A 24,005-nucleotide genomic window follows, 5' to 3' on the forward strand; every position below is an offset into this window, starting at 1 on the left:
AAGACGAGTTGTAGCGATGCCAAGGACAGCAGTGTTCGGACTTTCAAGAATCTTGTGACAAGAATGATGGATAAGTTAGTGCAGAAGGCACCGGAAAACCGAGGTTATGCACAAGTGCAAAAAACATCACATGACTAAATATCGGCATACGGAATGGCAAATTGCAGGACAACTGTGAGTCAAAGTTCACGCAGTGGATGCCTCACAAGTCCTAGCACAGGAATCTAAAAATGGTTGCCCTAGATTGAAGCACGAGTTCTGCACGTCGGTTGCTATTTACGCGGATTCTGAGTTTGTCAATGAGCCAGAATCGTCCTCAAGTAAAGGTCAGTTATGCTCAGTTGAGATATTGCTTCGGTTTCCATTTATGACATCAAAGGCACTAATGCATCAAATTTTATACGCAGCTGTTTTCTTTCTTTCAGCAATTATCGGCTCGGTTGGGATATGCCTCACAGCAATTCTCCTAGGATACTTTTGTCTACAACTGTCTATAAGAAGCGATACACACTACACGGGAAACAACAAAATGGTATGCTGCATTTTATGTTTGATTTTTTTGCTGGCAATATATCTCTTCGTTATTTTTAAGCTATAACAATGTCAAACAAATTTAGCCTGTAAAATTCTCAAAGAATCCCGTGCTCTAAAGACATGCAGGTGGTATCAGATGCCATCAACATAATCTTGCAATTCAAGAATTCAACATTAGAAAAAGCTATAGAAAAACTTCAATGACTCCCACAAGATTGGCCAAGGAGGATTTGGGGTGTATATTTTTCTGCATTACCCTTCGCACTTGCAAATAGGCAAAAGGTTTTATTAACTTAAATTCCTCTGTTTCTCTAAGGTATTAGGGTACCTTTGCAAAAAATTATTTGATGTTTACTCAATATCTCCTTTGCAAAAAATAAGATTGTTTTTCTTTATATTGAATAATCTGACCTTGCCTGTGATGCAAATGGAAGAAATATCCACAGGAACTGAGAAGGTCTTCAATATATGCACGAAGATTGCCATGCCCAAATCATCCACAGAGATATAAAGCGAGTAATATCTTGTTAGACGTGAAGCTAATGCCAAAATCGCGGATTTCGGTCTAGGAAGATTCGATTCAACAGATCAAATAGGACTCCCTGCCATCGCAGGCACATTGTAAGCCTTTTTTTCCCCTTAACTTACTTCTCTTTTGAATTGACTTGTTACATCTGTCTTTGCTGCCCCAATACCTCTTCGAAGGGCGATTAACTGATAAAGTAGACGTGTATAGCAACGGAGTTCTTGTACTCGAAATAGTAAGTACTGGCGAACGGAACAACAATTATCAGCATGATGACAGTCTAGACACGCTTGTCACCGTGGTGATAATCATCCCAATAGCATGAAAAACACTTCTTTAACATATGATGTTGTTTATTTACAAGGGTACTTGGACAATAATCATGAAAGCATGGAAGCATTATCAAATGGATAAGGTGGCAAGTGTAACAGATCCAATGCTTGGCATTGAAGATTCGAGTGCCGTCCAAAGAATTGTTGAGATTTCTTTGTTGTGTAATCAAGAATCGCATGATTTACGTCCAACAATGGCGAGAGTGGTCGAGTTTCTTACCAAAAAGGATTTGATTTTGCCTGCTCCATCCAGGCCTTCCTTCGTTTAAGAATCTTGAATTCATCTTTGTGGGCTTCTTAATTATATGAATCTTAAACCCGTTTGGGTTGTATCACGTGCGAACATTTTTGTTAGGATTTTGCTCTATTTATACATTGGTAGATCGAGAATATACTACTCCATCAATTTTAATCCCGTGTATGCTCTCGATCAACTGATAGAAGCCACTCATTCTGATCTCATAACTTTCAATCCTCACCAACTAGAGAAATATAAGAAAATTAAATAAATATTAATTTTTTTTTTATTTCTGATACTTATAAAACACTAACTTATATTAAAATATCGCAGATAATAGCTAATTTGACACACAAATCTCAACCAAAATCTCAAGTTTGAGACGATGTTTTATATTTGAAACTCAATTATAGTAAACTTATATCCTCTCGAAAAAATAAGCTTATATTAAAATATTAATACCACTCTTCTAGTTAATTTAATCAGCATTTCTATTTTTAAAAGATATTCATTAATCATGAGTCCAGCTTCATGACTTTTAAATTTATTTAATATATATATATATATATATATATATATATATATATATATATTGTGATTTATGAGTGTGAAAGAAAGAATAAATAAATAAATAAAATAGAGCATGATGGGGCCTAGTGATGTATAATATGAATGATTGACTTTTGAGAAGTTTCAAACTTTACCATACTTTCTACATTTATTACTTATATTAGAATATTTATTCTACTTTATATTTGTAATATTTCTTCCACTTGTTGTTCTATTTTTCAACGATCTTCTAGATTTCATTAGTTTGCATGAAAAAAATTCAAAATAAAAAAACTTAGAGTGTATTTCAAGAAATATTATTATTTGGAAAGTGGATCTCAAGAAGTTGACAGCTCTACTAGTTTTCTTCTCTTTTTCTTTTATCGTTTCACTTTTTATTTTATTTTCGGTCAACTTTCGACCAAATTGATATAAATGAAGTCTTCTCGTCCAATCGTGCGTTGATCCAGGAGACAAGGTCCAGTTAAGCGGCTACATTTTGACTATTCCAATTGGACTCACCCTTGTTTACATTTTCAATTCTCTATATGCTTCGTTTTCCTTTCTTTTTCTTTTTTACATATATATATATCCGTATATCTATTAAAATAAAGCATTTAAAAAAATTTCTATGATTTTAATAAATGGCATAATAAAATTTATATTATAATATTTAAGATATTTCATATAATCAATTTATATATATATGCCTCACTGATTCATCATCATCCTCTCCGGTGGGAAAAAGAAGAGGAACAGAACAGAACTCAAATGTCCGTTGGATTCATCACTCGCCTCCGCTGGCTGTTTCAGATTCTACAGTGATCACGAAACAGAAAAAAATTTTCTATATGAATTCAAGAATCCAAAATTTTACCGGCTTAGCATGGATCATCATCTTCATCTTCTTCAGCAAGGCTCCACATTTTTCTTTGTCCGATCCCAGAATTTTCGAAGCCGGGTTGCTATGCGGAAAACCGCCGCCGGTGCCGAACAGCAGCTATATTCCTGTCTTCGTTGAAGAAATGCGATCGCTCTCGCAGCGTGTCACGGCGGATGACTGGGGGAATTACACGGTGCACTCCGCCGATTTTTCCATATACAGCCTTGCTCAGTGTCACAGTGATTTGTCTCACGATGATTGCCTTCAGTGCTACGCCGCCAGCCGCACACGCCTTCCCCACTGCCTGCCTTCAGCTTCCGGCCGCATATTTCTGGACGGGTGCTTCCTGCGATATGATAACTACAGTTTTTTCGATGAAAGAACCGACCCCGTTTGGGATAAGGTGAATTGCAACAGCACCGTGGGGGTGGGGGTGGGGGTTGATGTGGAATTCGGGAAGAATGTGGCGGAGCTGATGGATAATCTAACTGCTGCTGCGGTTTCGAATAGGGGGCACGCGGCGGATGGGATTAAGGGTGTCTTTGGATTGGCGGAGTGCTGGAAGACTTTGACCGGGGATGGATGTAGGGAGTGTTTGGCGAAGGCGAATAGAGAAGTGAAAACTTGTCTGCCGAGCAGGGAAGGCAGAGCTTTGAATGCTGGTTGCTATTTGAGGTATTCCACGGTCAAGTTTTTCTCTAATCAATCCGAGGATTCAAATCGAAACTCCGGTGAGTTTGATGCAATTCTTTTAACGGGTTGTTGGAATTAAGCCGATTCTTGGTTTTGTTATTTTGTTAGAGTCTGTTTTTTTGTGCATAGGAAATGGAATCCATTCTTTGGCGGCATGATTCTGTATGCGCCTTTAGCTTCGGTGCTGCGATAATTTAGTGATCTTCTACGTGTTTTGATGCAATCGATATACACTGTAATATATTCTTTTGTGTCCCTTTTCTTGTTTTTTCGTTGTATTTTGATTTCATGATCGAATTTTTTGCATTTCCATGCTTTGTCTTTCAACTTTGGATGGCTCATTAATCTGATTATAAGGTTGAAGGTGGGTGACATTTCGTACCATATTACAGCGACCCTTTTTTTTCTGTTCATTTTCCTTGTAGTGTTGATTCATTCTCATAAAAATTGCTTATTGTTTTATTTTTTTTTATTTTTCTAGGAGTCACTAAAACAGGGACTTCAATAGCGATTGCTTTGTCCGTGGCATTCTTCTGCATGGTTTCTCTATTTGCTGGTTATGCATCCTATGGAAGATGGAAAAGACGAAAACAAAGTAATATAAATTGTCCATAAAGAATGATAAATTTCAGTTTTTCTTTTATGTAATCGACAGAAAATTTATTTCACCATTTAAAATCCTTGCAGGACGTAGTAATCTCGGCCGGATTTCATATTCCTACAACAAATCGAATTTGAATTTCAAATATGAAACGTTGGAGAGGGCGACAAACTATTTCGACGGTTCAAGAAAACTAGGCCAAGGAGGGGCTGGCTCAGTGTACAAGGGAACCCTTTCGAATGGTCAAACGATAGCCGTGAAAAGGTTGTTTTTTAGCACCAGGCAGTGGGTAGATGAGTTCTTCAATGAGATAAACTTGATCAGTGGAGTTGAACACAAGAACCTTGTAAAGCTTCTGGGCTGTAGCATTGAGGGCCCTGAGAGTTTGCTGGTTTACGAATTTGTACCCAATAAAAGCCTCGAAGAATGCATCAGAAACAAGGCCAAGATTCTGAATTGGAAGGAACGATTCAATATAATTGTCGGAACTGCTGAGGGGATAGCCTTCCTTCATGGTGGTTGCTCATCCAGAATCATTCACAGGGACATAAAGAGCAGCAACATCCTTCTTGATGAAAATTTTAATCCTAAAATCGCTGATTTTGGTCTTGCTCGATGTTTTGCAGCTGATAAAACTCATCTAAGCACAGGAATCGCGGGCACATTGTAAGAAACTTTCTTCTAAATCCGAATGTTTTGAGCATTCAAGTTCTCTCGATTTTAAGAAGTTGTTTTGACAGGGGATACATGGCTCCCGAGTATCTTGTAAAAGGACAGCTTACTGAGAAAGCCGATGTCTATAGCTTCGGGGTGTTGGTTCTTGAAATTGTGTGCGGCAGGAAGAACAACGCATTTGAGGAGGATTCCGGGTCCCTTCTAAAGACTGTAAAATCTCATGGCTCGAAACATTTTTCTTCGATCTTGCAATGTTAATTATTAAATATTTTCTTGTTCTGGCATTAGGTTTGGAAACTCTACAAGACAAATAGATTAACTGAAGCAGTGGATCCTCTTCTAAAAGGTGATTTTCCATCAATGGAGACCTCAAAAGTGCTGAAAATCGGGCTTCTGTGCACACAGGCTTCTGTCGCTCAGAGGCCTTCGATGGAGGAAGTCGTTCGAATGCTTGTGAACGAAAACTGCGAAATTCCCGAGCCAAATCAACCACCATTTTTAAACAGTATGGTTTCGGCAGACTCTGGTCAGTCATCATACAGCACAAACAGTTCATCATCAAACACGGTTAAAAAACTCGGAGACCGATACTCATCAGCAGAGTCATCGAGTATACAGAGTTGTGATCTATAAGCGTATATATCCAAACTACGAATGAAGTTTTGTAAAGGGATACAATGTAAGAGCTAGTTTTGTGTGCAAAAAGTTAATATCTGTACAAATCTTGTATTAGATTTCGAAGATGCGTAGAGAATTGTAGGAAAGATAATTTTGAATTCAGAGATTTGTATTTGATGTAAAAAAAAATATCATTTGACAAAATGGGAGCACCAGAGATTGCTATTGTGACACGGCCTTCAATTTTATCGAAGTTCATGAGGTCCCTCTTCTTTGTCTCTCACGTAGTTGAACCTATTATTTCATGTGCTACTATCACCACAAATTCTTAGGAAAAACTTCATGCATCATGCTCAGGGAGACACATTTTGCAGCAAAACAGGAAAGGGAGACTCACATTTTGCAGCAAATCAGGAACATAGCTCAGTTCGAGACCACCAAGTTCAAGTACGAATGCCTCTTAATTCAAAACTACATAACATATTTTTATGAAAGATATGCTCTAAAAAACATTATCATCCACACCAGGAGCTCAAATGAATTGAAAAAAAACACAATTGAAACAAACCTGTATGTATGTGCTTCCATCAAAATTACTCAGACAATCAAACTAACTACGAGACTCACCCCATTTAGAATTGCATGTCAGGAGCAATCAATCTTGAAATTGGAATTCTCCGCTTCTTTCCTATTCTATTAACTTAAAATCATTCTTCCAACCAAACCAAGCTGTTCACATGAGCTTGAAAACGGTATGATTTCAAATTGGTGCCCAACTCAAACGACTGAATTTGTCTGAGTACATCCAGTACTGAAGACAAGACCTCTCTAAATGTTAAGCAACCGAAGGGAACTATCGATTTGGCATTTTTGCAACACAAGTTCTTAAAATGGGATCTCAAAGGTTTTAAATCAACGCTAAGAATCACGGTCCACTCTCCAGTTTCTGGATTCATTTCCCAAACATCCCTCGTAAACTCATTGGTTCTATAATGGATAAATTACAGCCCATTTTTTGGAAATTGAGGCTTAGGAAACCAACTAATGGTTTCACTCTCTACATTCAATGTCAAAACAAAGTTTTGCCAATCCAGTGTGCATAGCCTCCGGTAACTAATGACACGGATCTCCTATTGTGAGACGAGTGTCCTATGTCAATATGCCAGCAAACTCTATCAACTACAATAGTTAGCACTGCGATTTGGACCATATGGTTTCTTACCACACGCATACACCACTTCATACTCCACAGAAGCCTCAATTATCTCACTGGAATTTGGAGGAAGTATAGCCCGCTGTTTTGTCAAGGGATTAGTAACATAATAAATATCCGAGTCTCTGAGATCAGGGACCACTGCTAAACCATTACAGCTAGTCCATAGTAGATATTCAAATCCACAGTCAAACTTACATATCTCGAGACAACTTCGTCGCATTTCCACATAAATCACATTGCGATGTTGCGTCTTTCTTTGTAATTATCATTAAGAGCCGGATACAACTCCAGGATTATAATTCCATGAGTTGAATTCCAAATATGGTGTTGGATGAAATGTTTGGTACGGATCATAATTCACAGGTTCCATTCTCTGCAAACATTGAGCTGGGAGATGTAAGGGTAATTATAACAGAAAGTATATAACTAACACGAAACATTATATATCTATTAAAGACGTGGATTTGATGTTCATCATAAAACATCATATAATCATGAAAAAATTTTGAATTTGAAGTATATGATTTTTCACTAAATTACAAAAATAAATGAATAGATTTGAAATTTATACACGCAGCCTAAAAAAATTTCGAAAAACATTTCTTGAGGAAGACATCTCTTTTGTCTCTTCCTCGCACACCTCTTGCAGCAATGATATATGGACACCTGTGTAGATATATAGAAGAACCATACTCAGTTTATATAAATTCTCCTCCTTTTTCTCCTTAAATTCAACAAAAAAGTAGTAGCAAAATAACTTGCAACCGTAATCCCAGAAAATATTTTTACCCACATTCTCAAATTATCGCAAAATAAGATGTCGCTTCAGAAATTTTGGTTATTTTCAGAGAAAAAAGGAAAACGGGAGAGAGACTTCACAAGTAAAAACATCAACTGAACACACTCTACAATCTCTAAAATTATAGGAATTTTCCACAAAAGATTTAAACTTGGACAAGATAAAGCTTAATATAAAAACAACAAAACACAAAAGCCGTCATCTTTACTGCAGTCTCTGGTTCTCTGGTGAACGGGGGAAGATGTATCATCCGACAGTTTTAATTATTAAAAACCTTTTTTTGAACGAAAATTATTAGGGATTAAACTATAATTTTAGTTTAATGAATAAAAAATAAAGAGAACAAAAAACATGAACCATAATTGAGTGAGTAGGTCTTTCATAATATGGACTCACGGATCTTTATTCGTGAAACGGATCAATTCTGTTCATATTTATAATAAAAATTAATATATTTGACATAAAAAATAATATTTTTTCGTGGATGACCCATATAGAATATCTGTTTCACAAAATTGACTCGAAACCGTCTCACAAAGAGCTTTTGTGAATCATGTATAACTCTTTCCAAAATGTGTTGTAGTTAGATAATCTTTGTTTCAACTCCAAGCAAGTAATTTTTTTCTTGGAGCAGAATTTGTAAATGCATGGAAAAAAGTTGTTGAAACAATTAATGTTATGACTTAATGATTTGAAGGATTGGATAAACTAATGATTAGTACGTAAATGTCATCTGAATAATACTGTTTTATTCATAAACTTGGGTAGTAATAAAATTAAAAATTATCTAAAACAACTACAATTACATTTTTTCGAACATCTTACTTGTGCGTTTAGATTTGTTTTATTCAATATATAACAGAGAATAAAGCTAAATGAATGATTTTCATCAGCGGTGTCAAGTGCCGGTTTCGTTCGTGTTTATAAAAGTTCGAACTAAATCAGATTTATCGGTTTTATTAAATAATAAATCAATCACAAAAACTCATGTGATGCGGTCTCACATGTCAATTTTGTGAAACAGTCATTTTATATGAGTCATCCACGAAAAATATTACTTTTTATGTCAAATATATTAATTTTTATTGTATGTCTCACGAACAAAGATCCGTGAGACCGTCTTATGAAAGATATACTATACGTGATTGAAGCTTTTAAATAACACGAGGATTTTATATATTAGGAGATGGAGATGAAAAAAGTATTGTCCGACCCTTATCTCAGTATTTAACATGTATCAGCAGCCAATCTAAATCTGCTCTTAGCTAGAGAAACTAGTTCCTTCCATGATGATTTATCAAAGAGAAGAACTTCCTCGAACCACGACAAAGGCAAGATCCACCAACCACCCAAAACCCCGATCAGCACAAGTTTTTCGTCTTTCATTTCAACTCTAGCGAGACATAAGAAAGTGTAATCTTCAACTTCTACCGTCTTTAATTGCGGAGGCTGAAAAATACAGTGGAGGAAGATGTAAAAAGAACCAAAGAAAGAACTTGGATTTTTGTATCTTCTTAACTCCAAATTTGACACTGAATTCAATAAGAAAATGCACAAGGACAGTATTGCTCAGCAATAACTGAGAAAATTCGATAAATGGAGCAAGAAAATCACCTTGAATCTGTACAAGAAGGGTTGTCGGCCAATAATCTGGTGCTGCAACTGAAGAGATTAATATCAAAAGGGAAAAACGAGGTGGAAGCTATGAAATTATGAAACCCGAATATTTAGAGAAACTACTCATAACATTTCACAATCTTTTTGTAAACTACAGAGTTTCAGTAATTCTATATGACAGAAAGATGGATTTCAAGAAATATGGTGAAGTATTTCCTAAACATGCACAATTCCATACAGGCAACCAATGGAGAAAAAGCAAATTACCCGATCAACAACTAAATAAACCGAGGAAGGGTATGGCTTTGTGGTTAGAAAGACAAGAGTAACTTTAGCCACAAGGAAGACAGGGTGACTCTGTCCCCAATTCAGCCACAAATTTAAAATCAGGAAAAACGGCACTAGCAATTTCCGAATCAAAGCAATAATCCCATCAACTTTTTCGCAAGAAGGCGAATCCGTTGAAATCGTTTGAGGATAATCAGCCAGTGGATGGAAACCTACAAAATGAGAAACAAAATTTCACTCGCTCATGCCAACCACATAGCAAGTAACAATCACTTTCAAAGTACATGAAAACAATACACTTACCAGAAAATTTGCTACTCACCTTCCAAACAATAAGAAATCCTTGGCCAAAGGACAATTGATCCAAGAACACCACACATAACCGTATTTCGAACCGAAAACCTGCATTCTGTGAGCAAAACCAACAGTTACAGAATTTCAATAGATGACTGTAATTCAACAATGGTATGACCCCTTTATCCACAAAGCAAAACCTTCAATAGTGAAGTACATTGATCTCGTTGGTTGTCCAATATGGTGATAGAACAAATTAACACAGTCATCAAGAACAAATGGAAGCTCCACTAAAAACTTGAATTCACCTGAGTCCCACAATTTCTGAGCGTATTCAAATGATTTCCGCAACGCAACCGATTTGAAGCTAGATTTGGTCACGGTACACAGCTCCGGAGAGTTTGTAGCTCCCAATTTTATCCACGCCTTGAAAAAATCCGATTTCCCGAAACCTGACAACAGAATAAGACAGTGATCAGTGTATTCATTTGACTGGGGTGAGCATAGAGAGGAGTATATGCCTGTTGATTGGGAAGGGGACTAACGAGGAGTTGTTCCGACGGAAGAGGACGAAACAGTGGCAGCGATAGGAGCCCTAAACGGCCGGAGAAATCTGACGGCGAACATTTTTCAGTGACTCATGTCTTTCTAAACACGCTTTTTCTCATAATAAATCGGCATTCTCTTTTCCTTTCACACGCTTTATAAGAAACGGGTTTAAGAATTGGATAGAGGGAACACACTGAGGAGACCAAAATATCTTGGTCCCATTGTCATGTATACACAAGTATCTAGTGAAACAGCATCTGCCTCTGCAAGCAAGGAAAAAATGGCATCCTCTTTTGTATCTCATCTCCAATTCTCTATGTCAAATCCTTTGTGAAGCAATCACCGACCATATTTCAAGAAGCCCATCTGTAGGTAATATGTTTAAACATTAACACGGTTCCTTCCGTGGTGAATTAATAGCGAAAGTTGCGTTCTTTGCTGTGAATATTGCCTAAAAAATGGGATTTATTTTTATGGTTTTGTATCGGTAGGAGACAAAGATCAGTTGTGGCTAGATGTGGTCGGAACCCGCTAGAAGAAAGCAAGAATCACTATCAATTGCTTGCAGTTTCTGTTATGCTTACAGGAGACTGCAAAAGAAATGTCATCCGGATATAGCAGGGGAACAAGTGCCTTATGTGCATCCCATATCATGTTCTTGAATTTTAATTTCAATGTAAGAAGTTTAATTAATTAAGATTAAGTTTCAGGGTCATGAGAACACACTGATAGTTAACAAAGCCTACGACATTTTAACGAGCAATGAACTAAGGAAATATTATTATGCATCCGTTAGTCGAACGGGATTCGAGGTTGATAGGAGTGCTTCTGGCAGCGTTTGGCGAGGGCCCTTGCAACATAATGCTCTATTGGTGGACGAAAATGCTGGCATAGGTTGGTAACGTTGAACGATGTTTTGTTTCAAAGAAACCAAGATTTTGAGGTTGGTTTTATCTTTTACTATCGACAATCTGAGAACGAAACTGTAGCTTGGTGTGGATTTATTAAAATGACCTAAGATTTTGTCTCATCTCGCCCTTCCTCTCCCAGATTCATGGATACAATGATACAATTTATCTGAGGTGAGTCCAACGAGGTTGAAAATGGCAGTCCCTCCTCAGAGTCTGAAAGTAAAATAAATCGTCCCCAGTCCATCAACTAGTTAATGTGTACACAGATCGTGCAATCTGAATCCATTAATGGATGAATGTTAAGAACATATTTTTTCAAGAGTGTCTGACTTAAACTGTATCGAGAACACCCATGAACATCTCGAAAAATCATCGAACAATGTTAGAAAATACTTAGCACCTTCATTATGGCAGTGCGATAATGACCTATAGGTCCATGTGGGCAAGATGGAAACTATGTGGGGAATTGTGTCTCTCGACAGATGGAAACACAGCTCTAGTTTGCTTGGCTACTCGACAGATTTTGCAGTGTTATGAGTCTATTTTGTTCAATAAAAGGCAAGCATTGTAATCGAGCAACAAACATGTGGTCAAATCTTTTATACCAAAGATCAATATTATTATTGGGATAAGAAGAAACATTACAAGTTGTTAATTGTTTGGATAAAGGAATAACTAGATTACATGATGAATCATTCAATTAAGTCTTGGGAGCAGCAAGTGATGAAGGATTGACAAGATATTACAAGCCATCTTTAAATCTATCAAGGGTTCCTTAACCAAACAGAAGGTTGGATAAAACACAACATTGGTTGTCCTTGGTAAACTGGGAACAAGGACTTGTAAGCTTGAAAATTCCATGGGTGATTTGAAGGAGTCTGTTGGGAACAATCTTGGGATCATCGATGAGAAACTGAGAAAAATGGGCAATATTCTCAGAGAGGTGCTTTTTTCCTTTTTATGTATACTTTTAAGTGGCAATAGGTAAGGTTTATCATCAACTTATTCGATGACACCTAATCTTGGAGACAACATGTTCATTTCTTTTTCAGCTTTATAGTCATTTGGCCATGTTAGTTTCTGACTTACCTTAGTTTTACTGAATTGATATGTTAAATCATAAATGACATTAACTTATGCAATATAGTGTATACTTTTTTTCACTTTCTCGATTGTGTACTTGTTTCAAACTATGCAAAGAACGTTTACCTACTATTACACATACATGAAATTAATCAAAGATATTTTTCATCCATCTTGCTTTATTCTGAAAATCGATTTTTTGTAAAAATAATCAAATGAATTGGAGAGTTGGTTCTCCTTTTGGTTACGGGTACATTACAATTTTCAATTTATTACATGATATCTAAGTGAAAAGTGTCTTGTGGGTGAGCTTGGCCTAACCCTTTCCTTTTTGCATGTTAAAAAATTCTTGATTAATTTATGCAACTCTTTATGGTTATTGTAATATGTCTGCAGGTGCAAACTGGTGTACAGGTGATAAGTGATGAACAAGCAAGAGTAGGTGAACTACCAGTTGCTAATCTGCAGTCTCCAAATTCAGAAAAAGTCGAAAGCCAAAACCTTGCACACGCTGAGCTGACCCAGTCAGTTGCATCTGCTAACCAGCAGTTCTCAACAGTTTCTCTTACACTGCCACCTCCAAGCCTCTCTTCACCCATGCTCCACCACCACAACAATAAAAATTAAGAGTTTCATGTTCAGTTTCCTAACCAGTACTCACAAAACCAAACTACTTCTGTTCCTCGGCAAGAATCTTACTTTCCTCCATCTGACCAGACTCCCCAACAGCAGTATCAAGTACCAGCACCAGCACCAGCACCAGCACCAGCACCAGCATCAGCTTCTCGCACCTCCACCACAACATATGAATCAGCCACCTCCACCACAACACCAACATCAGCAACCACTTTCTCAACCACATTACTCTTAACCACCTCTGCCGCAGCACCAACACTCCTGAACCTCACTCTCTGCCACATTCACCTCCTCATCTGCGTCCCCAATTCTCTGCAATTAACACATCCTACCCCAGCCACAATTGAGTCATCACTCCGAAGAAACGCTGTATGGACCTCCCCAAACTTATCCATCTGGCATTCGCCCACCACTTTCTCATCCCTCTGTTGAAGTTCCTCCCCCCTCGACAATTATATACTCCTACCCCAAATGTTTATGAGCCTCGATCTAGCAGGCCTATTCCAGGATATTCTCATTCATTTGATTGGTCAATCAGCAGGTCATGTTGAACATATCCTTACAACACCTCACCATCACAGTATGGTAGTTACTCGCCAAGGAAACCACAACAATTTCCTTCCAACGATGGTGGACTTGGTGGTGGAAGTGGTTATCCGCAGCTACCTACTGCTCGAATATTACCTCAAGCAATTCCTTCAGCCTTAATGTTGGTGGTGGGTCGGGGTCCGGCAGCTCTGGGAACAAGGTTCCTATTGATGATGTGGTTGGGAAAGTGACCCACAAGGGATTTCCAATAGACCAAGTGAGGGCCACAGTCCGGAAATTGACAGAGTATGGACAATCAGTAGATTTAAACATGGTAATGGACAAGTGATGAATGACACTGAAGGCCAAGCTCCTCGGGGTGGTTTGGCCAGTAATAGATTCTGCTGCTTCATGCGGGTGTAGAGTTTTGAATTCACTTGTTTGAAAAGATAAACTCGCGCTACATTTCTTTTTGTGTGTAATTTGCTATTTCTCAGTGTATTCATGATATTATACTTCCTTACAATCTATTTGAGCATCATGAAGAAACCTAAAGGTAGTCGATTTGGCCTTTTTTTACAAAAGTTATTCTTTCACTAGCTCAAATTTATTCATCCCTATGCTAAAGGTCATTGATTTTTGGCTTGCTAGATGTTTGGTCTCAATTTTGTATATTGAGTATTTATCGATCAGATCATTGAATTAAAATTACAGTACAAAGACAATGATAATATTATTTTTTTATATATTTCTTCTATTACTATATTCATTATTTACTGAAAAAGGAAAAAAAATTGTAATTTATCATTCTATGTCTAATATAAACAATTAAAATCTGTATCAACTAAACTAAAGGATTGGTCGTCGAGGAAGTTACTGGTCCACCGCACACCCGCAACGAACTAATTCGTACTTAGTCACGATAACTTCATGTCAAAAAAGCATACATTCATGAACAAGCCTTCACAAATCCTAGGGTAAAAGCGTAAATTAACTCTTTCACCTCATGAACCCAAATATTGTGGCCAATTTAGAATAACGCAAAATTCATGCATCCTTTGTAAATAGCAGAAACCCCCCCTGTATTTTCCAATGTCTTTGCCAGGTTTCTTAGAAGTATATATACGAGGACTCCTATGATATATCTTCCTCCTAATGTAAAACCCCCATTCGGAGATCACTCACCAAAAACTGACAAAATCTACAAGCGAAATACAGCTGCGAAAACATAATCAACGATCAATTGCTGAACAGAAGGCTAAATATATTTCAATTGGGTAGAAATTTTGGGGGCCCCGCATTGATAAGTAATCGTACTACATATTTTTGCGTTGAAGAAACAAGTCATCGAAGCTCTAGTTCGAATTTCAGTGATTAGGTTTAATTTCTCCGCCTTTCTGTCATCAATTCCAGCTGATTTTGATTTTTTGTGTAATTTTTCTTTTGTCGGCGTGGTGATATGTTTGATTATGTTTCTTCGGGATTACGCGGTTGATTTTTTGTATTGACATTAGGCTTTTTGCTCCTTGCGCAACGGTTGCGCGTTTTCTTCTTCTGTTTTTGCTTTTGTTTTTGTCTGGGATTGGTTTTTATAGTTGTGGTTCCAGCAAGGTTGAAAATGTTGAATGTTAACTGGGAATTTTTTGTGGCGTCTCTGATTGAAACTTAGGTCCCACTGACCCCAAATGTGGTTGTGCCTGAGATGGTTGATTCTGGTTACTGTTTGCATGATTTAAGTGTGGGTACTAGACATTTAGTACATAAAGATGTCTGTGATAGTCAATTATGGTTCTTTGCTGCTCATCTAGTCAACTCTTGTTCTGTGATAAATAATGATGTTGTTCGGTTTTCCTTTCTTCGATAGGTTGAGCTGTAAGTTTCATAAGTAACTGCCCGGTGTTCATCAGCAAAGAGCTGTGTATTTATTACATTCTATTTGTTTTTTGGATTTTACAGGACATTCTGATAAGATATTGACTTACACGTTTTTTTTAGATGTGAACAAACTGATGCCGTAAAAGCTTCCAGAAGGAAGTTGATATGCCGGAGTCATTTTTAATATCTAGTGCCATGAAATGTTTCCTTAAATTCCAGAGTCTTTAATGATAGTAATTTAGGGACGCTGATGAATTTTTTATTTCCTTATCTTCCGTAAAATTGGAAGAGTTGTGCTTGCCTTTGCTGGTAATTAGTCGGAACTCGGAACTATTAGAATTTAGTAAATATAAGCTTTTTTTCATGTTGAGTCTGGGATTTGACATATCAGCTTTGGCTGGAGTTCTGTGGGGTTGAAGAGTGACTTTTTGATTTAATTTGTAATGTGGAAACATTTTATGTAAAGAAATGTCTATATCTTGTTTGATATTTCAGAGAATGGGAAAGGGAAGTCAATATATTGTTTGGCTTGAACATTTTTATTATCTTTCCATCTCTAGGTGGTGGTGGAGCTAAAATCGATTCACTAAATTTTTCTCCGTTTCCCTATCTCCTACGGATATTGAACTTTTGAAGCAGAGTGACAATTCAGATTTCTTTCTTCCCATCACTAGCATTCCATGGATCTAAAGGCTTCTTCTCAAGACCTTTCACCCTCAGATTGCGCCAGTGATTCCGAGGAGAAAGAAATCAGTGAAGGCGAAGATGAAGACGATGATCGTAACCATAAGCATCGCAAGCGAGAGACAGGCTCTCAACCACTGGATGGTGATTTTCTAAATCAAGTTTCAACAAGACCATATAGGAAAAGGAAACCTTTTGATAATGGATTTCCTTACAGGGAAGGAGATCCACAATCTGGTGAAACCTCAAAAAATCATAATGGGGCCTCAGAAAGAAACTTCTTTACGAGATCTGAAAAGAGACGCACAAACAGGACCCCATTTTCTAGAGTTCCCATGGATTTGAACCAAAGAATTAGGGCAAACCAATCAATTTTAGCTGAAGCTGGACCTGTATTGGGTAGGGGAATGGACCCTCTCTCCTGGGGTTTGCACAATTCCAGGCTTGGCATGGTTGATGTCACAACTCCAATGGTCCAATCTGGACCTGTTCCTTCTGGCCTGCTTGCAGGAAGGGGACTGGGAAACATTTCTAGTGCACACAGTGCATCATGGAATGCATTTGGAATGGTTCCAGGAGTACCAAATGGTGGGCTTGATGGACTTCGCCACTTCGGTTTACCGGGGGCGTTGAGACAATCTATTAATCCAGCACTAAATATTGGCCTTCCTCGGCAACGTTGTAGAGACTTCGAGGAGCGTGGTTTTTGCTTAAGAGGTGATATGTGCCCAATGGAACATGGTGTTAATCGTATTGTTGTTGAAGATGTTCAGGTATTGTCTAAATATTTGTACTACTTTGGAGTTTAGAATACTTTGTCATTCGATATAAGTTGTTTGTGTTTTTTCATTCAGACCTTTACTTGATTACAAATGTGACAACTGCTTGATTAAATACTATCCTTGAAACTGCAGAGCCTTTCACAATTCAACCTCCCTGTTTCACTTCCTGGCTCACAGCTTCTGGGAACTTCAGGGAATGGAGCTTTACCTGTAATTAGCACTTCCTCCAGCTCATTAGCAAAAAACAAGGCTTTTCATGTGACAAGTGGCAGGCCTGGAATTACTGAAGATGGTTTGGGGCTGAATGGTGGTTTTGTGGGTGGCTCTATGGCAGTGGGATCTGATGTTTATGATCCAGATCAACCTTTGTGGGCAAATAATAATACTGAAGCATCAGCATCACTACTAGCAGTTAATGGATCAAATGCTGGTGTTAAAGAGTCCTCTTTGGATATAGACACGTCTGGTCAGAAACAAACTGAATCATATGAAGGCTATGATGAGAAACCGATTAGAAGTGCTTGCACTTCTGTATCTCAAAGTTTGTCTGGTTGGGGAAAACCAGCTAGTTCAAAAAAAAGATTCGGCAAGAAAAATATAATTGATTCTACAGGGACATCCTCTAGTTCTATTGATCGGGATATCAGAAGCGAGGAGGCAGCCATTGTTGGTCTTCAAGCTGTTTCCCAAGGAAAAGGAATGAATGCAGATGACAATGCTCCACAAGTCAAGGAATCGTCTCTAAAGCCATGGAGAGATTCAATATCTAATGTTCGGAAACCATCTCAGAAAGCGATTCGGACTCTATTCGTTAATGGCATACCTCTAAAAGATAACAGGAAGGAAGCTCTTCTTTCACATTTTCAGAAATTTGGGGAAGTCATTGATATTTACATTCCAATGAACAGTGAGCGGGCTTTTGTTCAATTCTCGAAAAGGGAAGAAGCAGAAGCTGCGTTGATGGCACCTGATGCAATTATGGGCAATAGGTTTATCAAGCTTTGGTGGGCAAATCGAGATAATAGTATTGATCATGGATTAAGTGGCAACAGTGGTTTGCCAATAATGTCTCGAAGAAAGATAGATGATCCTGCTCCCAATGGGAGAAAAGAAAATCTTCATGCTGCAGGTGGCAAGGACAATAATGCTCATCCTTCTGTTGCCCAAGTGCCAATCTATGATCATCTCAAACCCATGGCTGCTAAAGTTTCCAAAACCCCTCCGCAGCAAAAGAAATTAGAGAATTTAGAGCTTTTGAAACAACTTCGTAAGAAGCAAGAGATGCTTGATCAAAAAAGAAATGAGTTTCGGCTTCAGTTAGACAAACTTGCGAAACAAGTAAGCCGGATTTATTTTAGATTAATGTAGAGGAAATAAATATTCATTTTGAACCGGCAGTGCTACTTTTGTAGAATTTCTTCTTCTTGCATATTAAGTTTCTAATGTTTTTTACCTCTGAAGCTGACAGATGTCTTATATTTAGAGTGTTTGCTAGGCCGAGTCTCTAGTTTTAGAGCTTGTAAATGAGTAGAGGTATGGGTGAATATGGGGGTTTATGAGTGTATGAGAGTAGTTGGGGAGCCGTGTATTCCTAGGGGATTGGCTGTGAATTTGATTGGCAGGTGCCATCTGCCAGTTGCAAAATTTAGTATAAAAACTGTGGGATAATGGCGAATTTTTTTAGAAAAGAAATTAGAATTACTATTTTCCTTCTTGATAAGTGATTGAATTCCACATCTAAAATATTATTCAACTTCTAAAATCGGTCGCAACTATCTTGCCACTCTCAATTTTTCATTCTTTTGCAGTCTGTAGGTGTCAAAGATTTGACAGTATCAGAGGCCTTTAAAAGTCTTGAAGGTGAAACACTACCTGATGATGCAAAAACTGAAACTACCAAGTCACCTGGTACCCACGTAATTGCTGAAAACACTAGATCTGCTGAACATGCTGTTCAACATACTACCACGTCAAAGCCTACTATTCTGCAGCCATCAAGCTTGAGACAAATTCGTCAACCTGCTCTGCTAGGGACACCATTTGTAGGAAACAGATTTAAGTTGGATAATCGCCCAACAGCATTCAGAATTATTGCGCCATTACCAGCTGGACTTGCAAATGTAATTTCCAGAACTCTTATCATATTAATTGAAATTTTCCATTGTTTTGCCTTTGTTCAATCGAGCTGGCTGAACAAATGGCCACAAACATACTTCATCTTGAGGACTGTACATGGTAATTCTAGCCAAATTTATTCGACCACTATTGTTATTGTTACTTTCTGTTGGATTTGGAGGCCGAGGAGAGGATTATAGAGATTATTTTTGCCTTTTGCCTTGTCCACTTCCATACCGTTATTAACATTGAGCTTCTTTTTGTTAGGTTGCTACATTGAAAGAACACTTCTCTACATACGGTGATCTTTCTTCAGTGGAACTGGAGGAGTCGAAGCTTCAAAAGATCAATGATAATTCAGTACAATCTGATGTTTCAGCTCTTATTTCTTTTACAACAAGGCGTACTGCTGAGAGGGCATTCTTGAATGGTAAATGCTGGCAGGATCACAATTTGCAGTTTATGTGGCTTGCGTCTACTAATTCTGGAAGAGAGGGAGGCGATGCTGGTAATCCTTCAGCTTCTTCTAACATGCCTTCAGGTGCTAATGCTCATGTCCAGCCATACAGAGATGCTACCTCGATTCATTCTCAGAAAAGTGATGCCTCGGGATGTAGTGAACCGGAGAACCAGACAAAAGAAAGTGATGCAGACTCTGTGGAAAATGGAGAAGATTTTCAGCCTGTTACAACCTTGGTTTCGAGCGAAAACAATGCATCATGAAGTTTATGCCTTGGAAGCTGGTTCAAGTTTGTACAGCAAGTTAAATTTCGTATCAGATGAATATGTAATCCTCAAGATTTAGTTGCTGCTGGACTGTCTTCAGTTTTCTTTCCTCATTTTTGGAAAATTTAAGAGAAATCTCTGATGACAAAACTGCTAGCCATCAGCAACCCTTGGTGACTTGTATTCGTTGTGCTATTTCCATTAATTTTTTGGCGGCGTGGATCATAATTATAAACTTCTCTATGATAGGTGTTTGGTTTTGTTACCTTCTCTTGTAATATGATAGGACACGCTGTATATGCTATTCAAAGTCTAATTTCCTCGTCTTATATCAAGTATTCATCTACACTATATTAGAAGATTTATTTTCTATACATACGATGCAATACAGCATTAGTAATTCTGAATAAACACGTGACATCTATGTATGCTTGTTGGGATGCAACCAAAGTCCCACATTGGAAGATCTAGAGAAAGATCATGGGTTTATAAAGATGGAATGATATCTCCATTGGAATGAGGTCTTTTGGGTGGTTCCAAAAGCAAAACCATGAGGGTTAAAACCCAAAGTGGGCAATATCACACCAGTGTGGAGATATCCGGATTCCATTGGTCCTAACAAGTGGTATCAGAGCCATTGGTTGCTGCCCGCTGCCCGCCCTGCTGTCCGGCTTGCTGCCCGCCGTGCGCCTTGCTGCTCGCCGTACTGTCGTCTTCGGTTCGTTGGAATTTGAAACTCTTACTTAGGGTTTCGCTCTGGTATATTGGCTGGAACCTCTTTTACTGCATTTAGTAGCGTAACCGCTTGCCGCGGATTTATGTGCTGGGATTTGTTGCTGGTAGAACTCTAGGTTTTATGTGCTTGTTGTGTTTCCATCTTCGGTTCGTTGGAATTTGAAACTTCGTTGCCTAGTAAATTGTTTTTGCTTGAGAAATTTTTCCGATTCAAACTTGATTTAAACAAGGACATCGATGAGAACCTTGATGTGTTTACCAAATTAGTGCAAGACATTAAGCAAACAGGAGATAAGAATATTGATGATTACACCCCTATTGTTCTTTTAAATGCAATACCTGATTCTTACAGTGATGTTAAATCTGCTATTAAGTATGGTAGAGATCAGGTAAGTTTAGAAACTGTTGTGAACGGTCTGAAAAGCAAAGAGATAGATTTAAAAACAAATAAGGGTGCTAATAATTCTAGTGAGGTTATGTTTGTTAGAGGAAGGTCTCAACATAGATTTCAAAATCAAAAACCTTCAAACAACCATAACCAAGCGTTCGTTAAAAATAGAGGTAAGAGTAAGGCGAGATCCAAGTCAAGACCCAAGAATAGAAAATGCTATAATTGTGGTGAAACTGGTCATTACATTAAAGAGTGTACTAGGCCTAAGCAAAACCAAAATCAAAACCAAAACTTTAAAAATCAGCATGATGACCATGCAAATATGGCTTCTGGTAGTGAAAACATGGGTGATATTTTTATGGTGACTGAGGTATGTGATGTGTCTATGGTGAATTCTGTGCATTCAAGTTCTTTGTGTGAAAATGAATGGCTAGTTGATTCTGCGTGCACTTTCCACATGTCCCCATTTAAAAATCTGTTTTCTAGTTATAAAGAAGTGAATCATGGGTCTGTTTCTATGGCAAATGAAAAATTGTGTCAAGTTGCTGGTCTTGGTGATGTATCGCTGAAATTTGATTCTGGTTATGTGTTAACTTTGAAAAATGTAAGGCATGTTCTCGATTTATGTCATAATTTGATTTCTTGTGCTGTATTGGAAGATGATGATTTACAGGGTAAATGGGGAAATGGGGTTATGAAAATCATGAAAGGGTCTTTGGTGATTTTTAAAGCTGCTAAAAAGAAAAACTTGTATGTTTGCTATGTTGAATCTGAATCTTGTGTACAAAATTCTGTGAATGCTGTCTTAAGTGACAAAACTGATTTGTGGCATAAAAGATTAGGTCACATGAGTTCTAAAGGTCTTGAAATTTTGCACAAAGATGGTTATTTTGGTAGTGACAAATTGTCATGTATGCCATTTTGTGATTCATGTGTTCTTGGTAAACAGTCTAGAGTGAAGTTTTCCAATTCCCCTGTTCCCAAACAATCTGTTACTTCTGAAATACTTGAGTATTTGCATGCTGATGTTTGGGGTCCTGCTAGTGTGCCAACGCATGGTGGAAATCAGTATTTTCTATCTGTTATTGATGATTTTTCAAGAAAAGTTTGGGTGTTTTTAATGAGAAACAAATCTGATGTGTTTGAGAAGTTTAAAAACTGGAAAAACTTGATTGAAAATCAAACATGTAAGAAAATTAAAATTCTAAGAACTGATAATGGTCTTGAATTTTGTAATCAATTGTTTGATAATTTGTGTGCTGAATCTGGTATTCAAAGACATAAGACAGTCCCTTATACGCCTCAGCAAAATGGTGTAGCTGAGCGTATGAATAGAACTTTACTTGAAAGGGTGAGGTGCATGCTTGCTAGTTCTGGTCTTTCAAAAAAGTTTTGGGGTGAAGCTGTTTGTACTGCTGCTTATTTGATAAATAGGTCTCCTTCTGTGCCTTTGAATGGTAAGTGTCCAGAATCTGTGTGGTCTGGTACACAAATTAATTTTTCAAATTTGAAAGTTTTTGGTTGTTCTGCTTTTGTGCATCAGAAAAATGACAAACTTGAACCTAGATCTGTGAAATGTGTTTTTCTTGGCTATCCTGATGGGGTTAAGGGTTATAGATTATGGGTAAGGGATCAACCTGGTTTTAAAGTGTTAATCAGTAGGGATGTTGTTTTCAATGAGTCTGAATTTCCCTGTTTATCTGTTCCTTTATCTACTCCCGAACCTGCCACTGCTCCAAACAAGGTGGAGCATTTACTTGGTCCAAGTCATGATTCTGAAAATGTGCAGAATGTTCCTGATGTGAATATTTTACCTGAAAATCTGTCTGAATCTGTTTTTGATAATCAAGTTGATGCTGATGTGCATGAAGAAATTGCTGAAAATATTCCTGAAACTGATCTTAGTGATTTGAATGATTATCAATTGGCTAGGGCTAGATCTAAAAGAAATATTAGGCAGCCACAACGATTTGATGATTTTCATATGACTTCTCATGCATTTAGTGTGTTTGAATCGATTGATAATGTTGAACCTAAGTCATATGAAGAAGCTTTAAAATCTGAAAATTCTGTGCAATGGTTAAATGCGATGAATGAAGAAATTAACTCTCTGCATGTTAACAACACTTGGATTCTTGTACCTAGACCTGATAATTGTTCTGTTGTGGACTGTAAGTGGTTATTTAAGGTCAATGAATGTGAATCTGTTCAATTTAAAGCTAGGTTAGTGGCTAAGGGCTTTACTCAAAAAGAAGGGATAGACTATACTGAAATATTTGCTCCTGTTGTGAAATTTACTACTGTGAGAATCATGCTTGCCCTTGTTGCTCAGTTTGATTGGGAGTTGAAACAATTAGATGTTAAAACTGCTTTTTTACATGGTGAACTTGATGAAAAAATTTGTATGAGGCAACCTGATGGTTTTGTTGATTCTAAGTATCCTGATCATGTTTGTTTGCTAAAGAAATCTTTGTATGGATTAAAGCAATCTCCTAGACAATGGAACAAAAAGTTTGATGAATGCATGCTCTCTATGAATTTTACTAGAAGTAATTATGATCATTGCTTGTATTTCAAACAAAATGCTAAAGTTCCTGTTTTCTTGCTTCTCTATGTGGATGATATGCTTTTGATTAGTTCTTGTGTGAAAACCATTGATCATGTTAAAAATTGCTTAAGTGCTAAATTTGATATGAAATTCTTAGGAGATGCTAAACGTATTCTTGGCATGAACATTTATAGAGATAGAAAACGTTCTGTCATTTTGTTGAATCAGGATACTTATGTTAAGAAAGTTTTGAGTAAATTTTCCATGTTAAATGCAAAACCAGTCAATGTGCCTTTAGCTGGTCATTTTGTTCTAAGTAAAGAGCATCCCCTAAAACTGATTTTGATGTTAAAAACATGAAGAATGTGCCATATTCAAATGCTATAGGTTCTGTCATGTATTTAATGGTTAGCACGAGGCCTGATATTGCATATTCTGTGAGTTGTTTGAGTCGATATATGTCTAATCCTGGTGTTTACCATTGGCAAGCTGTCAAATGGCTTTTGAGATATCTGAATGGTTCTGTGAAGTATGGTTTAAAATTTTCAAAATCTGATGTTGGTGTTAAATTGATTGGAT

General features: G+C 37.5%; 4 protein-coding genes and 1 long non-coding RNA gene across 12 annotated transcripts; 4 read left to right on the forward strand and 1 right to left on the reverse strand.

Annotated features, from left to right (window-relative positions):
* The first annotated feature begins 179 nt into the window (after nt 1-179).
* On the forward strand, nt 180-1,723 carry LOC140821604 (uncharacterized). The gene is made up of 3 exons (XR_012115790.1): nt 180-326; nt 408-532; nt 653-1,723. It is a non-coding gene; the product is annotated as an uncharacterized lncRNA (long non-coding RNA).
* A 1,166-nt stretch (nt 1,724-2,889) lies between these two features.
* LOC140821602 (cysteine-rich receptor-like protein kinase 42) lies at nt 2,890-5,880 on the forward strand. Of its 2 annotated transcripts, XM_073182134.1 has the most exons (5): nt 2,890-3,793; nt 4,237-4,350; nt 4,443-5,022; nt 5,097-5,241; nt 5,320-5,880. In XM_073182134.1, the coding sequence occupies exons 1-5, from the start codon at nt 3,031-3,033 to the stop codon at nt 5,662-5,664; spliced, it is 1,947 nt and encodes a 648-aa protein (XP_073038235.1). In that variant the 5' UTR covers nt 2,890-3,030; the 3' UTR covers nt 5,665-5,880. The 2 variants fall into 2 exon arrangements, with proteins under 2 accessions (XP_073038235.1, XP_073038236.1); XM_073182135.1 differs by lacking the exon at nt 4,237-4,350.
* Nucleotides 5,881-8,806: 2,926 nt separating this feature from the next.
* Nucleotides 8,807-10,627, reverse strand: LOC140821577 (uncharacterized). Of its 3 annotated transcripts, none has more exons than XM_073182089.1 (6): nt 10,409-10,627; nt 10,172-10,315; nt 9,892-9,978; nt 9,549-9,781; nt 9,279-9,314; nt 8,807-9,113 (listed from the first exon to the last, which is right to left on the reverse strand). In XM_073182089.1, exons 1-6 carry the CDS (start codon nt 10,488-10,490, stop codon nt 8,892-8,894), a joined length of 804 nt encoding a protein of 267 aa, XP_073038190.1. In that variant the 5' UTR covers nt 10,491-10,627; the 3' UTR covers nt 8,807-8,891. The 3 variants fall into 3 exon arrangements, with proteins under 3 accessions (XP_073038190.1, XP_073038189.1, XP_073038188.1); XM_073182088.1 differs by having other exon boundaries at nt 9,279-9,320; XM_073182087.1 differs by having other exon boundaries at nt 9,279-9,326.
* A 4-nt stretch (nt 10,628-10,631) lies between these two features.
* On the forward strand, nt 10,632-14,096 carry LOC140821578 (uncharacterized). Of its 2 annotated transcripts, none has more exons than XM_073182091.1 (3): nt 10,632-10,784; nt 10,904-12,266; nt 12,803-14,096. In XM_073182091.1, the coding sequence occupies exons 2-3, from the start codon at nt 12,183-12,185 to the stop codon at nt 13,031-13,033; spliced, it is 315 nt and encodes a 104-aa protein (XP_073038192.1). In that variant the 5' UTR covers nt 10,632-10,784; nt 10,904-12,182; the 3' UTR covers nt 13,034-14,096. The 2 variants fall into 2 exon arrangements, with proteins under 2 accessions (XP_073038192.1, XP_073038193.1); XM_073182092.1 differs by having other exon boundaries at nt 10,645-10,784; nt 11,738-12,266.
* A 599-nt stretch (nt 14,097-14,695) lies between these two features.
* Nucleotides 14,696-20,081, forward strand: LOC140821585 (zinc finger CCCH domain-containing protein 41-like). Of its 4 annotated transcripts, XM_073182108.1 has the most exons (6): nt 14,697-14,948; nt 16,006-16,902; nt 17,044-18,249; nt 18,720-19,031; nt 19,294-19,534; nt 19,621-19,756. In XM_073182108.1, exons 2-6 carry the CDS (start codon nt 16,126-16,128, stop codon nt 19,626-19,628), a joined length of 2,544 nt encoding a protein of 847 aa, XP_073038209.1. In that variant the 5' UTR covers nt 14,697-14,948; nt 16,006-16,125; the 3' UTR covers nt 19,629-19,756. The 4 variants fall into 4 exon arrangements, with proteins under 4 accessions (XP_073038207.1, XP_073038208.1, XP_073038209.1 ...); XM_073182106.1 differs by having other exon boundaries at nt 14,696-14,948; nt 19,294-20,081; XM_073182107.1 differs by having other exon boundaries at nt 14,696-14,948; nt 16,085-16,902; nt 19,294-20,081.
* The last annotated feature ends 3,924 nt before the right edge of the window (nt 20,082-24,005 follow it).

The sequence above is a fragment of the Primulina eburnea genome, unplaced genomic scaffold (genome assembly GCF_022965805.1).
Source record: "Primulina eburnea isolate SZY01 unplaced genomic scaffold, ASM2296580v1 ctg636_ERROPOS244172, whole genome shotgun sequence".
Classification (NCBI taxonomy): domain Eukaryota; kingdom Viridiplantae; phylum Streptophyta; class Magnoliopsida; order Lamiales; family Gesneriaceae; genus Primulina; species Primulina eburnea.

Excerpts from the sequence above, each read along its gene's own strand:
- LOC140821585 (XM_073182106.1), top strand. The coding sequence starts at position 16,126 with ATGGATCTAAAGGCTTCTTCTCAAGACCTTTCACCCTCAGATTGCGCC. Across the intron at positions 16,903-17,043 it reads TTGTTGTTGAAGATGTTCAG|AGCCTTTCACAATTCAACCT; the intron begins GTATTGTCTAAA and ends TTGAAACTGCAG. Across the intron at positions 19,032-19,293 it reads TACCAGCTGGACTTGCAAAT|GTTGCTACATTGAAAGAACA; the intron begins GTAATTTCCAGA and ends TCTTTTTGTTAG.
- LOC140821602 (XM_073182134.1), top strand. The coding sequence starts at position 3,031 with ATGAATTCAAGAATCCAAAATTTTACCGGCTTAGCATGGATCATCATC. Across the intron at positions 5,023-5,096 it reads ACAGGAATCGCGGGCACATT|GGGATACATGGCTCCCGAGT; the intron begins GTAAGAAACTTT and ends TTGTTTTGACAG. Across the intron at positions 5,242-5,319 it reads CCGGGTCCCTTCTAAAGACT|GTTTGGAAACTCTACAAGAC; the intron begins GTAAAATCTCAT and ends TTCTGGCATTAG.
- LOC140821578 (XM_073182091.1), top strand. The coding sequence starts at position 12,183 with ATGGGTGATTTGAAGGAGTCTGTTGGGAACAATCTTGGGATCATCGAT. Across the intron at positions 12,267-12,802 it reads TGGGCAATATTCTCAGAGAG|GTGCAAACTGGTGTACAGGT; the intron begins GTGCTTTTTTCC and ends ATATGTCTGCAG.
- LOC140821577 (XM_073182087.1), bottom strand. The coding sequence starts at position 10,490 with ATGTTCGCCGTCAGATTTCTCCGGCCGTTTAGGGCTCCTATCGCTGCC. Across the intron at positions 9,782-9,891 it reads GATTTCTTATTGTTTGGAAG|GTTTCCATCCACTGGCTGAT; the intron begins GTGAGTAGCAAA and ends CTCATTTTGTAG. Across the intron at positions 9,327-9,548 it reads TTTATTTAGTTGTTGATCGG|TTGCAGCACCAGATTATTGG; the intron begins GTAATTTGCTTT and ends TAATCTCTTCAG.